Source organism: Myotis myotis, unplaced genomic scaffold (genome assembly GCF_014108235.1).
Source record: "Myotis myotis isolate mMyoMyo1 unplaced genomic scaffold, mMyoMyo1.p scaffold_m19_p_16, whole genome shotgun sequence".
Taxonomy (NCBI): Eukaryota; Metazoa; Chordata; class Mammalia; order Chiroptera; family Vespertilionidae; genus Myotis; species Myotis myotis.
In genome coordinates this window covers 15,570,274-15,588,921 of record NW_023416320.1, presented here as the reverse complement: position 1 = coordinate 15,588,921, position 18,648 = coordinate 15,570,274, and the positions used below count along the sequence as shown (strand labels likewise).

The window sequence follows — 18,648 nt, the reverse complement described above, 5'->3', positions numbered from 1 at the left end:
TTGCAAATCAAAACTACAATGACATACCACCTTACAACTGTTACCATGGCTATTATCAACAAGACAGATAAATAACAAGTGCTGCTGGAGAGGTTGTGGGGAAAAAGGAACCCTCATTCATTGCTTGTGGGAATGTAAACTGGTACAGCCACTATGAAAACCAGGATGGCCAGCATGTCTCAGCGGTCAGAGCGTCTGCCGGAGCCCCGAAGGGTCTCGGGTTCGATTCCCGGTGAAGGGTACATATCTGGTCCATCCTTATAGTCTGTCAATGGTAAAACGTATCAACATCATTACTACACACAAGTGGTGAGCGGTAAGACCAGTAACAACAAACTGGGTACTAGGGTGCAGCCAATCTACCCACGTGGTAGGGAGTCTGTACAAGAAACACGGCTAGAACGCACAGGTCATTGTCAAGACCTGGAGGAAGGGCCTGGCTTTCCGAAAGGTGTGCCACAAAGTATTTTAAAACGTGCCAATACCTGACTACTTAGTCAGGGGCACTGGCCTCTTTTTCAGCGGTTCTCAACCTGTGGGTCACGACCCCTTTGGGGGTCGAATGACCCTTTCACAGGGGTCGCCTAAGACCACGGGAAAACGCATATATAATTACATATTGTTTTTGTGATTAATCACTATGCTTTAATTATGTTCAATTTGTAACAATGAAATTGTGGGTCACCACAACATGAGGAACTGTATTAAAAGGTCGCGGCATTAGGAAGGTTGAGAACCACTGCTTTAGATCGTTTTAAAAAAAAAAAAATGACAACAGCCAACACAACAATAGCCGCCTGGCGTGAACGAATCAAAACTATACCTATTTTTCTGGTCAGATTGGCAAAAAATGTCTCTTTTGGTGTGCCGCGGGATTTTAGCAATTAGTCTGTGTGTGCCACGAGATGAAAAAGGTTGAAAATCACTTGCTTAGAGGAAGCCACCAACATTGGAAAGGTGGCCGTATGCATTGTGCTAATACTTCAACAAGCGCTTTTTAAACATCCATAAGACACCAATCTCATCCCATGATGACTGATTGTTTTTGGAAAGAATGGCAATAGGCACTACGATGGAAGAACGCTAGCACAGCAGTCACTACAAATGGCAACTGAGAAAAAAAGTTTCTAGGTTCCTTCCACCTCTAGACAACACACACCCTTTTCCAAGTACACGATACAAGAATAAAAAAAAAAAAAAAAAAGAAAACAAAAATCCTTGTTACTAAATCAACTAGGTTCCAGTCTAAGTTAAGCATTTTCTTTTCTATAGTATTAGCGGTAAGTGCTGAAGTGAACCCTAACAGTGGCAAACATCAAAAAACATCAAAAAACACTGCCCCAAACCCAAGACAGGTGGGCACAGCGGTCTCCGGGTCTCCCAGAAACGACGGGCGTCACAGTTCGTTTAGGATTCATTCACCCCCCCGGGGGAGCGGACAGCGCAGGGGTCGCGCCCTACAAACACTCGGCGGGGAAGGAAAGCCCCTGGAGGGAAGACAGCAGGAAGCGGAGCAGGAAGAGGTGCGACGCAGAGGGTGGAAGTGTCCCGTCCCGCGGACCGAGTCCTCCCCTCCCACCCGGGTCCCGCACACCCGCCCCGGCCCTGCGCGCGACCCCGGCCCGCCCCGGCCAGGGCCACACCCCCGCCCGCCGCCTCCCCCAGCCCCAGCCGGGTGCGCCACGCCACGCGGGAGGCAAAGGAAGGCTGGGCTCACCAGGTCCCTCCGGGTTGGACGGCGCCGGGAGCCGGCGGGGCGGCGGCCCGCCCCCGGGGTCCCCCTGGGCGGGCTCCCTCAGGTAGTCCTCGAAGCACACCTGCCGGGCCTCGCCGCCGCCCCCGAGCCCCCACAGGCGGAGGGCCGTACCCCGCAGAAGGCGTCCGCCCTTGCCCGTGAACGTGGTCAGGTAGTCCATGTCGCCGCCGCGGGGCCGCCGGGCCAGGGCAGGGCCGCGGGGGGCGGAGGGTTTCGCGGGGCCGCCACTCAGTGGGCGTCGGCGCGTCCAACCCGACGCGGGGGCAGGGGCTCCGCGCGCCTCCCGGGGGCGGGGAGGGGAGAGGGCGTCCCCAGCGTGGCCCCGGGACGAACCATCCGGAAACCACGCTCCGGGGGGGTGCAGAAGTGGGACAAAAGTTTTCAAAAGTTTTCAAAAGTTTTTCTTGCTGCTTCCACACGCCAACGCGGGCGAAAACTAGTTTCTAAGTTAGGGACATGCTTCCTAGAACAGACGCGGGGGCTGGAGAGCTAGGACTTTGGAGCAAGTCGGGCTGGTCCTACCCGCCCCCACCCCACCCGCCGGCCCCGATGGAGCGGCCGGCCCCGCCCTCCCCGCCCCGCCCCGCGCGGCCCGACCGGACTTGCAGGACTGCTGGGCGGGTGGGTGGAGGCCCCGCCTCGGGGCCGGAGGACGGAGCCGGCAAGGAAGTGGCCCAGGGGAGGCTTTGCTGGAGGTGCGCACACGTCGGGGGGCCTAGAGCTGCCTCGGGAAGTGTCTCCGTGGGGAGTCCGTGCGCTGGCGGAGGCGCACCGTCCACAGGAAACTTCTGTCGGTTTTAGGGGCGGGATGGCGAGGAGGAGGCTGGGAAACTTAGTGTGAAGGTAAAGATGCAGTCATCCTTAATGAAGACCAACCCGGAGAGAGAAAATGGGTACGTGGGAAGCATGGCGAGACCATCTTCGTAAAAAATAAAGCACAGTCACGTTTACAGTTCGTCGCGGCACGGAGACCTGTTGCTCGAGTTTGACATCCCAGGAATCTGGTCCTGTGAGGCGAGGAGGTAATTCAGGGTTTTGGTGGTCAACCTTTCCCCCTCTGGCCGGAGAAAGTGCAGTGGCCTTTGAAGGGCATGTCCTATTCGATTTGGTTTCCTGTGAGATCTGGCTCTTCTCTCCCAATCAGGTCTGTTTATACATCTTTCAGGTTTTCTTAAATCTTTTTTTGCTGAACCATTAAACGACTTCCCCTCACCCCTTTTTTTAATAAACTGTTTGATAGTTTTTATAAACTGTTTTCCCCACCATCACTGTTTTCAGTTGAAATTCTTACTAAGTTGGACAAAAGTTCCCATTCTAACATCACACCACTTTTAAAAAATATATATTTTATGATTTTTTTACAGACAGGAAGGGAAAGGGATAGTTAGAAACATCAATGAGAGAGAAACATCCATCAGCTGCCTCCTGCACACCCCCTACTGGGGATGTGCCCGCAACCAAGGTACATGCCCTTGACCGGAATGGAACCCAGGACCCGTCAGTCCGCAGGCCGACGCTCTATCCACTGAGCCAAACAGGTCAGGGCCACACCACTTTTATAGTATACTGAAGGCCCGATGCAGGAAATTCATGCAAGGGGCTCCTTTCTCGTAGCCCCAGTTTCGTTAGGAAGATTATCCGGAAGGACGTCAGTCTAATTAGCACATTATGCTTTTATTATTATAGATGTGGTTAAAAATATAACATGTTTGGACTGCACCTCAGATTGGAATTCACAGCGTTGGTAAGAAAGGACCCAGGAGTATGCATACCCATGCGTTCAGACGGGCTGCTTGGGAAAGCCCTGCTCCAGACTTCCCTCTGCACCTCCTTTGAACCCATTGGGTAGAATGGTAAGTAGCTCCTGTTTTTTCTCTGAAATTTCCATTCCATAAGGAAACATTACCATGCTCAGCACCACCCCTGCGATCTCAGAGAGGCTCAGTAAGCTTTCAACATCGAATTTCTATGAATTAAATGTAATCCTGATGAACTAAATTGAAATGTTTTTCTAAGATGTTTTATGTCTTTTTTAAAAAATATGTTTTTATTAATCTCAGAGAGGGAGGGAGAGGGGGAGAGAGAGAAACATCAATGATAAAAGAGAATCATTGATTGCTGCCTCCTGCACGCCCCCTACTGGGGATCAACTCTGGAATCACACCATGGCCTCCTGGCTCCTTGGTGGAGAAGCTCAACCACTGAGCACACCGGCTGGACAATGTTTTACTTCTTGAAAGTTGTTTAGTTTGTGATAACCATATTCAAAAGTGTCTCGGGTATTTTATACCTGATTAAATTGGCACTTTTACATCCAACCTTAGCAGGAACCTGTTCAAACCCAGTTTCACAGGCAGTTAATTCATGTGTTTCTGCTTGTTTCATGGAAACCTAGAGCGGCTAGAGAAAAAAAATGAATAACCTAGATGATTGAGTACTTTACTATTTTTTACTTAAACTCGGCTAAGCCGTAATGGCTTAAAAAATCATTTTCCTTACATATTCAGCTTGCTTTTATATTCTTAACATTTGTTGTCTGAACCATCACCATTCTGAAATTGACAAATTCATCACTCAAGCTTGTTACTTCTTCTTCTTCCTGACTCGGAAAACCACAGGCCATTGGTTATGAATACTCACTTTTCTTCCCTTTTTCTCTGCCGTCTACAAGTTCATCTCCATATTTTGTCTCAGAAGGAAGGAATTCGTTACTCCTGTAAATGCCTTTCCTTCTCCAAATTAACTCTTATCTGAGTCTGGTGTCTGTGGTCTATAACTTGCCAGCCTTATTATTCCTCTATTTTGTAAATTTTTTTTCTCGCTCTCCACTCTGGTTCCTTCCTCCTTATCCTCCCTACTTCCTTCACATCAACCCCTCCCATCCTTAAAGTTTCCTTATATACCATGCCTGACTATACCAGTAACCCTTTGCATCATTTTAAAAATACTGTTATTAACATATGATTTAAAAACCATATAATTCACCTGTTAAAAGTAATTCTACGGTTGATAGTATATTTACAGTTGTTAAACCATCACCAAAATCTAATTTTTGATCATTTCTATCACCCAGAAAAGAAGTCTGTTACCTATTTGCAGTCACTCCCCATTCTCACCCCAACATGTAGGCAACCACTAATCTACTTTCTGTCCCTATGGATCTGCCTTTAATAGACATTTCAAATAAATGGAATCATACAATATCTGGTCTTTAGTGTCTGGCTTCTTTCACTTAGCCTAATTGATACAGCTCATTGATGTAGCATGTATTAGCACTTCATTCCTTTCTATTGCCAAATAATATTCCATTGTATAGTTATAGCAAACATTTTATTTATTCATTCATAAATTGATGGACATTTGGATTGTTCCCACTTTTTGGCTATTATGAATAACTAGAGACCCGGTGCATGAACTCATGCATGGGTGGGGTCCCTCAGCCTGGCCGACGATCAGGGCCAATCGGGGCCATCTCGCCCAGTCCAGATAGGGACTGTGGGAGGTTGGCCGGCTGGGAGGGGGGTGTAGGGACCGCGGAGGTTGGCCAGCCGGCTGGGGGCAGCGGGAGGGACCGCAGGAGGTTGGCCAGCTACGGGAGGTTGGCTGTGGGAGCGCACTAACCACAACGCTCCTTTGTTGAGTATCTGCCCCCTGGTGGTCATTGTGCATCATAGCAACTGGTCGTTCTGGTCGCTTAGGCTTTTATATATAGACTATAGGCCCGGTGCACGAAATTCATGCACTCGGGGGTCTCTCAGCCTGGCCTGCGCCCTCTCCCAGTCTGGGAAACCCTCAGGGAATGTCTGACGGCTTAGGCCTGATTCCTCAGGGGAGCGGACCTAAGCCGGCAGTCGGACATCTTTAGTGCTGCTGCAGAGGCAGGAGAGGCTCCCACCACTGCCGCTGGGTTCTCCAGCCATGAGCCCAGCTTCTGGATGAGCGGCGCTCCCCCTGTGGGAGCACACTGACCCCCAGGGGGCAGCTCCTGTGTTGAGCATCTGCCCCCTGGTGGCCAGTGCACGTCACAGCGACCAGTCGTTCTGCTGTTTGGTCAAGTTGCATATTAGCTTTTTATTATATAGGATGTTGCTGTGAATATCTATGTACAAAATTTTTTGTGGATATGTTTTCATTTCCTTCTAGTATATAGAGTGGAATTATTAGTTTTGTTTTGTTTTTTAAATAACATACTGTAGCCCTAGCCGGTTTAACTCAGTGGATAGAGCATCAGCCAGCAAGACTGAAGGGTCCTTGGTGATTCTGGTCAAGGGCATGTACCTCGGGGGGGAGGGGGGGGGAGAGAAGATTCTGGAAATATACAGAGAAATTTACAACAACACTGTTAAACTCTTAGACTGAACTGGTCCTGCTAACACACTGTATGATATATAGGCACATGTATTTATGTCTGCTCATTGAGCACTGTATGTGTGTGACACGAAATCTCCCTGCTTGTAGTTTCTTCGACACTGCAGCCAGGAAATTCTTAAATCCACAGATCTAACTTGCTTTTCCTCTGTTTTGAAAACACTCCTTATTCACAGCAGCCCCTTCCTATTGATAATGAGAATCAGCTGTGGCATGTTTTTTAAAAATGCAAATTTCCCAACTCTACCTCAGAGACCCTGATTCCAGGGTTGTAGGGTGGGTTCAGGAGCCTGCATTTTTCTATTTTGAAACATGGTTGCGATCTGCTCCGTTATAGTTCTTCCAAGTGCTTTTGCATATTTAGTCCATGTGACTCACACATTAACTTCCGAAATAGGGTCCGGAGACTAGTTTCAGCAAACACTGAGCAGAACCGACAAATGTGTTTTACACTCACATGTGAAGAACGGCCTCTGTATAAAACAGCCAATGTTTTGCACTCCAGATGCCTCTGCCCTTGCCTTAGCAACCAATGATAATACCTGTGCCAGATAGTACAGCTGTGAGACTGGGGAGCCATCTCCAACAGCCTGGATCCCTGAGAAGCTATGTGAATCATAGCCCCTCCCCTTAACCATAACCAGAATTGGACATGTACTATGAGCAAGACATAAAAAATAAGATAGACACTTACTACAGCAAGCCTTTGAGGTTTGGGTGTTCAGGTAGCAGCATAGCATAAACTTAGCCTTCCTTAACTGATAAAAGATTTTTTCAAATGCTTAATTTACATTTATTGTTATCATGTATGTCAAATTAATATACTAAAGATCACCTGATTTATGTTGTCAAGTTAATGCATTTTGTTTTCAGGCTTCTCTTGCCATTTCTATATTCTGACAAGATTTCTTAGATTGCAAGACTCTTCTTTTTATCATTTAAACTACCATGTGAATAAGGATTTTCTTGACATTGTACAACCAAAAGCAAGCAAGCAAGTAAATAACCAACTTATAATAAATAGAATGCTGAGGCACTGATTCTAAAAAGAATCCATCAATTATCTATCACTCCCAGTTTAAAACTTCAGTTTCATTCATATCCACCCAATTATTCTTTCAATAAATGTCTTTATAATCAGAAAACATAAATTTGAACTTGTAAAACACATGCATGCTCATAAAAAATGCCATTTTTATGTTTTATAAATTGCTTTTCCATAAAACTACATTAGAAAACATTAAAAATAATTGCTTTTCGGAGTCACAAGGAGTAAGTCTCAATTCTCGCTCACATGATGCCCTTAACATATTAATAGTAACTCTATTGAACCTGAGAGGGGCTTTGGTGTTTATCTAGTCCAGCCTCTTATTTTTATTGTTTTGTTAGCCAAGGCCCAGAGAAGTTAAGTGAGTCTCTCAAACGTCACACCCTTGAATAAGAACAGAGCCCGAAGAACTCAGGGCTCTCCTACAGGGAGTGCTGCCACGTGAAGGACTCCACCTGAGCACTGAACTGTGTGTCTCTCATTTTATGCAAACATTTGTTGATGTGGCATGATGTCCCATTAAGTGTTATCCAGATGCGAATGCGGGTCAAACTATTTATTTTTGAGATTTCGCTTTCTTATCTGTAAAATCAGAGCAAATAATGCCCACCTTGTTGCTCTATAGGTAACATTAGGCCCATTGTTTTTTGGCCTTAAATGAACAAATTTAGATTTACTGCCTTCAGATTTCAACCTATACTTCTAGATCAGGATTCAGCAAAGTATGGCCCAAATCCAGCCTGGCACCTGTTTTTTGTATTTGGTTTTACTGGAATACAGCCACACCAATTCACTTATATATTGTTTATGGCAGCTTCTGGGCTACAACAGCAGAAAGGACTAGTGACAGAGACCTGATGACCCAAAAGCCTAAAATACTACCTTGCTGTTTTCAAAAAAATTCTGCTGATCTATGTTCTAGATTTTTGAGATCATGTGAAACCACTCTTGATTCTTTCATCTGCACTATCATTCAATATCTCTTTCACTGAGTCACCCTCAAATTTGTCTGTATTCAAGTGTTTCATGAGATATGGGCAAGGAGAGTCACAGGACATAGCACTCGAGACTGCCTTGATGGTTGACAGTGATTGCTACTGGCTGGACAGTTATCTGAAGAGCTATGAATCCACTCAATGATACCATCACCCAGTTCTCATTTATCAACAATGTCATGTATTTATTACATGCTTTCCTAATATGCAGAAGATGAGGTACAGATTCCAAGTGGATTCAAGCCTTTGTTATTTCTATCTCCTTCAATTCCATTTCAACTCCATTTTTAAAATTTGAATTATTCATATAACTACATTTTTTGGGCAGATCTTGTAGAGATTAGTTAGCTGTCATCAAATCTGATTATTCTTCCTGGGCACACTACATTTCTCAATTTTTTTTTTTTTTCAATTGGGTGCCTAAGTGACTGGTTTTTAGACAGTGGAAGGCTTGCAAAGGTGATATATGCTACTTTCCAACCTGGCCCACAAGAGCACCCCATTGGCAGCCTTTCATGTTCTTTTTCTTTCCACAGCCAGGAAAAGATGAGCATGGAGACCTGAGGAGCCGTTTATTAAAGATGGCAGAGCCACAAGATAGAAGGAACCTGGGTCCCTGAATCCGCTCTTGGAGGAGAGAGATTCACCACCCAGGAACAGCAGTTTCAGATTTGAAAACAAGAAATAAACTTATATTATATTTAAGCTATTATATATATTTTGATGTTTTTTTGTTATAAAAAGGAGTGTAATTTTCTTTTTTTAAATATGTTTTATTGATTTTTTTTTTACAGAGAGGAAGGAAGAGGGATAGAGAGTTAGAAACATCAATGAGAGAGAAACATTCATCAGCTGCCTCCTGCACACCCCCTACTGGGGATGTGCCCACAACCAAGGTACATGCCCTTGACCGGAATCGAACCTGGGACCCTTCAGTCCGCATGCTGATGCTCTATCCGCTGAGCCAAACCAGCTAGGGCAGGAGTGTAATTTTCACAAGTACACTGTCAGTCCTATAATATTACTACCAAAGTTTCTGTGATCACACATGGAAATGTACTGATGACTCAGCAAGAGGTTAATAATTCCTGTAAAAAGGGTATGTGTGATCTATCCTCACCCATTTTAGCCTACACATTTCCATTGCACACTTTTGTTTTGCATTTTCTAATAGCTCATTCTTCTTGAGAAAAATAAAGCAAAATAGGCATTACACTTGTTCTGCCTTTTAACAATCTGTTAAACAATGCAGATCTTCCTCAAAAAGAGGGCCTCACACTTCCTTCTTATTTGCCTTTATTCTAGGACTTCCCTTTTCACAGAATGATCCTGCTGCAGTTGCTAGTTTTGTTCAGTTTTATGCCATCCCGTTACTTGTCCTTGTAATATGCTCTTGCTATTTCAATCTCTCCTAAGAGCTAACTTTAGAGAACATCTTGTCAAGTCACACTAATTTCTCCCCATTTTGCTTTCTTATTAAAACCCTGACTTCAGCCTGGCCTGTATGGTTCAGTGGTTGAGCATCAATCCACAAACCAGGAGGTCACCGGTTCGATTTCCGGTCAGGGCACATGCCTGTGTTGCAAGCAGCTGATTGATGATGTTTCTCTCTTGTCAATGTTTCTATCTCCCTTCCTCTCTCTAAAAATCAATGAAAACATTAAAAAAACCTACTCATGACTGACTTCATTTGATTTTTTTGGGGGGTGGGAGGAGGGAATGCTGCTATCTCTCATGTGGACCTTAATTCTAGTCTATGAAATTAAATTAAAATGTCTTGTTTATCATTAGAACATGGCCTGGCCCATAGTAGGTATTCAGATAGTATATTTGTTGAATGAATGAATGAGTGAATGAATGAATGAATGAAATGTCCAACTTTTCTCAAAAGTTGATTCCAACCTACTTTTCTATAACCCAATGATCAAATGTAGTTTGAGTTTACTCCCTCTCTTCATTGTTAAGGCATACCAATTATCTGATACTTTTCTCTCAAACAGCTTTGGCTACACATTTTAGGACCTTTTGAAAATCCCAATGCTCAGACCACACTCCAGATCAATGAAATCCTCTCAGAGATAGGATCCACACAGCGTGAGGACACCCCCCAGCCTTTTCAACGTGCAGCCCCAACTGACAATCACTGCAGGGCTCCTGTTGTTTCCTTAATACAATCTTTCTTCTTAGTGAAAATCAAGTCCAGAGGCCAATAAATATTATGACACCATCTTGTAAGGGATTGCTAGACAGTAATAACAGACATATATCAAGTGTTTACTAGGCCTGGCATTGCACTAAGGGTATTTCATATATTATTTCTTTTAGATCTCACTTCACACTGTGAGGAAGGTTAATGAGCTCTCCTCTGTAAACAAGGTTACTGGAGTCAGAGAGGTTCAGGAAAGCAACAGTGTCAGTCAGGTTAGCCAACAGTGTCTTGGGTGTTTGCTCATAACTTACTGATACCAATGGCACAGCGGGTTTTTAACCATGGACAATTTTGCCTCCTAGTAGGGTTACTAGCTAAAATATAGACCTCCCAGTTAAATTTGAATTTCAGACAAACAACAAATAAATGTTTAGTACAAGTCTGTACCGAATGTTGTATGGGATATACATATACCAAAAAGTTACTTGCTATCAGAAAATCAAATTTACCTGGGTGTCCTCTATTTTTACTTGCTAAGTCTGGCAAACCTATCACCAGGGAATATTTACAGATATTATCATTATCGAACTAAGGGTGTGTGTGCTACTGGCATCTAGTAGATTGAGGCCAAGGATTCCGCTTAAGATCCTACAATGCTCAGGACAGCTCTGCAACAAAAAATTGTCCAACTTCAAATGTCGACATTGCCCAGGTTGAGAAACCCAGGTCTAGTAGGTGGGGAAACATTAAGCACTCCTATAACCACATCATGCCTTTGGCTGCTTGTATAGTCTATCTTCAGAAAGCCTTATATTTATGCCACTTACTGACATATCTTTCTGTGCTTTCTCTTTCAGCTCCACATATTCACTTATAGCTTCACAATCTATGGGGTCCCAATTAAGACACCCTCTTCTCTGAAGTCATCTTTGCACCAATTTGATTTAGCTGCAATTAGTTCAGAGAAATCTTGGACTGAAAGAAAGGTGTGATGAAAGCCCATATGGCAAATATAAGATCGCTACCTGCAAAATAGTTTATTGCTAATAGAATGATGCTTTTTTAGCCAGCAAATCTGTATGTTGTGAATACCATAAGCATGATGGAAGTATTTGGTAACTTCTGAAGCTGTATCACTTTGTAGGTGTTTTCTCAAAACTTTAGTAAAAGATGTATTTAAATGAATTTTAACCTCAGTCTATAGAACATGCATATTAGTTAGTCATGAATAAATCTAAGTACATTTACTTTATAACATGCATATTTTCTAATTTGATTTTGGAACCCGTAAAAAGCATGCTGGTTATTCTTTCAAGTGTTGTGATCAAACATAGGGTGTATTTGGTACAAAAAGTTATAACTGTTTCTTCAAGATTGGAGCTTAAACATTGAATGATGTGCCACATTTGAGTTTCAAAAGATTTAATTTGTCTTCCTCAAATGTAACTTTGAACACTCCCTTTAAGTGTTTCTAAAAATTGTTTGCAAGGTAACAGATGTCAATTTTATGTCCTCAAAAGTTAGAGCTTGTGTTACTTTCCAAAGTAAAGATCACTTGCTGTTAAATATATGTACTTCTATTATTTTGAAATAGAGGATTGCTGTGCTTCAAAATCATCACATTCACTACTTATCTCTCCCAAAAAGAAGAGATCATGAATTTTGCATAATATAAAAAGGGCTCTATCCAGAGGTCCACTTGTCCTTAAAGTTTCAATAAGGTTTATCTGCATTAATAAGGGGATAATCATAATGATCATAAAAGTCTAATACATAGTAAATTAAAAAACAATTTAGGTGTCCACAAAATTAAAAATCACGCATGTCTAACAATGCGGTGACCTATAGCAGGGAGCCTCTCAGGGGCTTACCCTAAATTAAAGAAGTGCAAGGAACAGCTCCGGAGGGTCAGCAACTCTGATTCAGAGTCAGATGAAAATTCCCTCCACTATCCGATTACTCATTTATTTCTCCTAATACATATGTGTCTAATGGAAAATCTTAAGATGCTCTGGATTATTCCATAAAATCCAAACCAACAGACCCAAATATAGTACCATATAGGGAAACACCACTTGTGGTTAAAATGGGAAGGCTTCTGGAAGCAGATTCCTGCTCATCCACTGACTCACTCTGTAAACATGAGGCACCTACTAAACCAGTCAGGCGTCGGTTGTTCACCTGTGAGCAGTATAATGTCTGCATCTGGGGAACGCTGGCTTCATTTATTGGTCTTTGAGAACCACTCTCGGTTTTCTATAGGAAAGAGCCAGAAATATGAAACACATTCTCACAAATACTGCCACTTAATAACCTATCAAAGTGCTTGGGTTTTTTCTTTTTAATAGCTTAGGGAGTCTCTTTTGCTCCTCTTTCCAGAAAAAGAAAAAAAGGTATGCTTTGTAATGGGTAAGTACATTAAGGGTTTATGTGGTGTTGAAAGGAATTCCTTTGTATATGACAAATATACACCAGCTTAAAGGGTTTCCTATTGATCACATAACATCAAAAGGCCTTCGTCTGCAATTACCAGCATAGACTCTCAACAGAGAAAGATGAGCACAGGACTCTCTGTTAAATCCCTGATGTGGATGAGCAGGTAGCGCAGCATTCCATCCGTCAACCATCATAGGGAACTACCAGTGAAGAACGCCATGAGAGGAAAATGGGGGTAGACCAGAGGCACCACTAACCACTCTTTCTTTTTTTAAAACATAATGAAGGCATTAAATCTAAGATCAATGACCCATAATATTCACAAAATATAACATCTACCATAGAATGCTTTTTTAAAAGGGAGTTGACAGATTTTTTTAAGTCTTCTGGCTTTTTTTTCCCCTAGACCTAACCTCCTCCCCCCCCTTTTTTTTTTATCAGCGTGGATACCCTTTCTCACTAAACATTTTAAAATTAAATTTATTGGGATGACATTGGTCAACATGAACATATACGTTTCAGGTGTGGGTTTCTATGTTACAAGATCTGTATATTGCACCATGTGCCCACCACCCAAAGCCAAATCTTCTCCTCTCACAATATATTAGGATCCCCTTTAACCCCCATCCCTGTCTTCTGGCTTTTACCAGGACTATATCTAAAATTACCCTGATTTTTATCCTATTTTTAAAATCCTTTGCAGAAAGATTCCCCAATATCCTGTTAAATGATTAAGCCTTTAAAATTTTTTACTATAAAAAACTTCTTTCTTTTAGTTATTTAAAAAATCTGTACTTAAAAAACTTCTAGCTCATTTCCTTTGGTATTTAAAAAAGTTATAAAAATTCAAACATACTTAAAAGTAGATGGAAGAATAGCATGGCTGTCATACAGATTCAACAATTTTCAAGATTTTGCCACATTTGTTACTTTGCCAAAACTTTTAAAAGCAAATCAAAGACATTATTTTACCCCAATATGCTTCAGTATACAGGTCTAAATTTTAAAAGATTGGGACATTCACCATTAACCGTTGGGTGCCATTACCACACCTAATGAAATCAGTACTCATTCCTTTGCAGAATTCAAAACCTAGTCCATGCCCAATCTCCCCAATAGATAAACATGTCTCTTTGCACTTGGCTTGTTGAATCATGATAAAACAAGGACTACATATTACAATTGGTTAAGTCTCTGGGCATCTAGACCAGTGTTCCTCCAACTCTAATGTGCAAATGAATCATTTGGGGATTTTAATATTCAATAGGGTCTGGAGCAAGACCTGAGATATTACCTGTCTAACAGTCTCCCAGGTGGTGCCAATATTGCTGGATGCAAAGGAGACCACACTTGGAGCAGTAAGGTCTTAGCAAAGGCCCCACTGGTTTTTGTTTATTTGTTTGTTTGTTTTAGCACACCATGGCTTAATGCAGAAACAATCAGTGATCCTGGGCTATGTCCCATGGACCGGATTTCCATGTTTGTTTCTGTGTGATATTATTTTCCTTGTTCTTCCATTACCCTTACCTTCTCTAGATAATGTTAACTCAAAATACTTGAATAGATTTAACCTTACCTTTTGGCAGGAATATCTTAAGAAGTGTTCTGTGATTCAAATAACTATTCAATCGGCATGACTATCATTTGTGTTATGGTGCCTGTCATGTTAAAGAGCTGGCTCTTTAGTATTAGATTTCTACGATTTATCTTCTCCAGCAACTACTACTTAAAAGACCTTGGACAAGTTAATTTCCCCCAAGCCTCAGTTTTGTCATCTGTAAGATGGGCATAAGAATAGTATCTATCTAACAGAGTAGCTGAAGAATGGCACGTGGCAAGTATCCAATAAATACAAGCTATTATTGTTATTGATTTTGTAATCCTTTTCCTCTAAATTAAATATTTTAGTTTCTGGGACTTTTCTTCTAAGTCCTTAAACTAACTTTTCATTTCTTTGTTCATTTTGAAGGAGCATGTCATTCATTCATGAAAATCCTATATAGATTATCTAGCCTTTACATGTGTTATCATTAACCAAGACATGTTTTGATATAAAGACTGGGGTTTCATCAGAGAGTAAATCTTCAGGAGATTACTGAAGTTGAGCTGATGCAGCACTTAATATTTCCTTATCTTTTAAAAATAGGCTTCTGAAGTTTGGAGAAAATCCCCAAATTAAACTTGATACTTTGAGAAATCTAAGTGTCGAGGGAAGGAAGTCTCAGGCAATCCAAAACAGCACAGTGCATTCTGAATTTATTTTATGATTAACTATATGAGCATAGCACATGATTTATATGAACAAGAAGTCTGCAATTGTAAGTTGAAGCCATGACTTGTAAATTACTCCTTTACTTATAATAAGTTCTGTCAGCACAGAGTAACTTAGAGTCATTTTTCATAACCAGCAAGTGCTGGCCCAGATGATCAGAGCCAAAAATACATTAGGCAACCAGCCCAACATTGTTCTACACTTTGCTCTTCTTTTCCTTGTAAGCTTGAATTTCTCAGATGTCTTTCCTATCTATAATAATAAAAGTGTAATAGGCTAATTAGACCGGACAGCCAAACAACCTTCCGGACGTCCTTCCGGATGAAGCCATGGCAGCGGGGGCCAAGGCAGAGGTGGTTAGGGGCGATCAGGCAGGTAGGCAGAGCAGTTAGGGGCAATCAGGCAGGCGAGTGGTTAGGGGTGATCAGGCAGACAGGTGAGCGGTTAGGAGCCAGCGGTCCCGGATTGTGAGATGGATGTCAGACTGCCAGTTTAGGCCCGATTCTGGATGGACATCCCCCAAGGGGTCCCAGATTGTGAGGGTGCAGGCCGGGCTGAGGGACCACCCGCCCCATGCACAAATTTTATGCACCGGGCCTCTAGTGAGAATATAAATATACTAGAGGTCCAATGCACAAAATTTGTGTACGGGGCTCGGCCCTCGCACCCCCTGATGCCTTGCAGCCCCACCCACTGGTTGTTCTGGGAGGTCGTCTGGAAAGTTGTTTCACCATCCGGTCTAATTAGCATATTAGCTCTTTACTATATAGGATTTGTTTCAGAGAAGTAGTCCGTTAGTTTAAAGAGATGGAGATTAAGATAAGAAGGTAGAATTGGCAGAGTACTAGGACCATAACAAAATAATTGAAGGGAATAGTTTGAAAGGCAATTACTTTTGAAGAGTTACTTCCAAGACAGCCATATGGTAACAGAAGAGTAGTGATATTACCATAATTTTACTATTATGCACTGTTTTGGAATCATAGGGTATTTACATGTCAAGCAAGTAAAGAATAACTGGCAACCATATGGTAGACTACAAAATTATAGCTAACAAAAAAAGGCAGCAAATATTTAAATGAACAAAAAAGAGTGATGTACCTTCCCACTTTTAAACCTAATGTCACCTAAAACCTAAATCAAGATCAGTACAAAATAAGCATTAGTTAACAAGGACAACCTATCTATTATCAGATAATAGAGCATTTCATTTGACATTTTTTAGTTCCAGACACTTGACTACATTTAGCCTGAAATTATTGATTAAAAGCCGGACATAAAAAGGAATTAGATGGAATAAGAGTATCCAGAAATAAAGTAGCATTTTACAAACATATTTAGATTTTAAGCCCTAGCAGTTTCTCAAAATTCATCCATATAAAGATAAAAGGCACAGAAAATGTGTTATATAATCAATCACTCCAAAAATGGATGACCTTGCAAAGCTAGGTGTGTACTTATGTGATACTACTTGAAGGTAGTATCTGTTTTCACATTAATTATAAAAAACACTATTTTTCTCCCCAAAACTTTTATTAAAATCTGAAGAGTATGTCTAATTGGATCATTTTATATCGTTCTTCAATCTTAATATTTGCAAGATCCAAATCTCCTAGGAAACCTTCTGCCTTCCATCCTATATTTAGGTCTAGGGAACATATCGATAATATATTCTCAATGAGTATAGAAATCTTCTGTCTTTTTGTCTAGGCCAAGAACTAAAATGTTCCCAGTGCCACTTGTTCTATATAGTATATAGCATAATTTTTGCACTGTATTCAGATGAGGGGTGCATCTATATTAATAAAATAGTAATATGCTAATTAGGGCAGACATCTTCCGGACATCCATTCAGACATCCGTCCAGACAAAGCCATAGCAGCTGTGAGGCCCGGGTCTCAGGCAGCCATGAGCCCTGGCGATTCTGAGGCCCAGGGCTCTGGCCTCGCAACAGTGAACTGCCACGGCTGGCAGTGGCAGCAGCAGCAGGGTGATGGGGGCGGTGCCTTCCCCTGGTCAGCCCAGTAGCACTGTCAGTAGGACATCCCCTGAGGGCTCCTGGACTGTGAGAGAGGGTAGGCTGGGCTGAAGGACCCCCTCCAGTGCACCAATTTTTTGTGCACCGGGCCTCTAGTAACTATATAAGGTTATAATAAAGCAGACACAGCAATTTTCTCAGAACAGAGGACTAAAGCTTTACTGAAGGGAATTTGCTTAAAGGATGTTGATTAAATCACTATATCTGTCATATGTTCCTCAAGAAATTTGTCTTGAAAATCGTTGAACATTTGGAAGTTCTTCTTCAAATCAAATATTTCTTAGTAGACTGGTTATGATCTTTTATGGCATGACCTAGCTCATTCCTGACACACAGTATTTGTGGCACACAACAATAAATATTTGTTGAATGAATTAAATGAATACAGAACACAATGAAGGCATATTACATGTCCACTAAGGGCTTGCATCAATGAAGTTGCCTACCTTTTACAATTCAATTTATAACTACTTAAAAATTAAAGCCACAAAGTATTCTGATAGAGTTTGTCTGCCAAAAAAGACTAATAGACAAATGCAAAGGGAAATGCATAAACAATTCAAGGCGTGAATATTTCTGGAGACACTTAATTTGCCTTCTTAATTTCATGTTCCATCCATATGCATATAAAACACAGTTGGTTCACATCCTCACATAACGTTACAAGAGTCACTATAAAATAGTTGTGAGAGTTTAGAAAAGATCAGATTGTAATTGTGTATGTGTGAAATCCAGTCTAAAAAACTTCAAACACTTCCATAATCTCCCTCATTTCTTACCACTCATCCATTCATCCTCCCTGTCTTTCATTACTGAATATTTGAGATGTTTAATCAGTATTTTCTCCTCCTCCCATGGTTTCCATGCCTGATAGCCCTTTCCCTTGGTCCAGAAGCATCTGTCTTGCTCTGTGGACACTGTATTGTATTCTTTAGGCTTCACATATGAGGTCTACCCTCACTTCTTACAAAAAAGGAAAATCCTTTAAAGGGAACTGATATAATCTTTTCTTGAGCATACTGTACAGATTATTCCAGCAATTTCCATTGAACTGTCCTGTCCGTTCACTGAATATTGGTATAGCTGTGATCCATATATAAGCAAGAGGCCTATTGATCTCTCCAGCTCTACCCACTGTGCCCCACACTCATACAGTAGCTACTGAAAGAAACAAAACAGTCTACTAGGCTAAAAATGAAAGAAACCTCTAGGTAGTGATCTCGAATCTTTGAATGAAATAAGTACCTTACTAATTTTATATCTATCTGACTCTTAGGAGACAGGCTGTTTCAAATTAATTAGTCACGTTGCTAAAGAGTTCTGTTGTTCCTGATATCTTTAATTGCTATTTGGCTCTTTCTGAATCTGGATCTACAAGAGAAGGCAATTGTATGGATGACTTCAAGATATGAGCTAGCTGATCTCTGATTTTTAACTTTAATTTTAATTACATGAAATAGTCTTGAAAGAAAACATTTTAGCACATTATTCTATTGGAAAATGCATTTCTACATAGAACACTGACTGCCTGACAAAGGATAAAATTGTTTTTTAACTAGAAAAGTCTAAAGTTCTTGTGATCTTAA

At 41.6% G+C, this 18,648-nt stretch overlaps 1 protein-coding gene and 1 long non-coding RNA gene across 16 annotated transcripts in view; one reads left to right on the top strand and one right to left on the bottom strand.

The window, feature by feature from the left end:
• The window catches only part of OXR1 (oxidation resistance 1), a 311,945-nt gene that overhangs the window by 65,374 nt on the left and 227,923 nt on the right, over positions 1–18,648 (bottom strand). For 2 of the 14 annotated variants that reach the window (XM_036338050.1, XM_036338057.1), the window contains exon 1: positions 1,718–1,934. The exons of 7 other annotated variants lie outside the window; for them this stretch is intronic. In XM_036338050.1, the coding sequence (XP_036193943.1) occupies positions 1,718–1,916 (199 nt within the window). In that variant the 5' untranslated portion in view covers positions 1,917–1,934. Of the gene's footprint in view, positions 1–1,717; positions 2,036–18,648 lie in introns of those variants that run through there. 5 more of the 14 variants (XM_036338054.1, XM_036338048.1, XM_036338055.1 and 2 more) reach the window with 5 other exon arrangements.
• Positions 1,893–8,879, top strand: LOC118670719. Of its 2 annotated transcripts, XR_004972458.1 has the most exons (4): positions 1,893–1,907; positions 2,558–2,778; positions 3,443–3,609; positions 8,704–8,879. It is a non-coding gene; the product is annotated as an uncharacterized LOC118670719 (long non-coding RNA). The 2 variants fall into 2 exon arrangements; XR_004972457.1 differs by lacking the exon at positions 1,893–1,907 and having other exon boundaries at positions 2,358–2,778.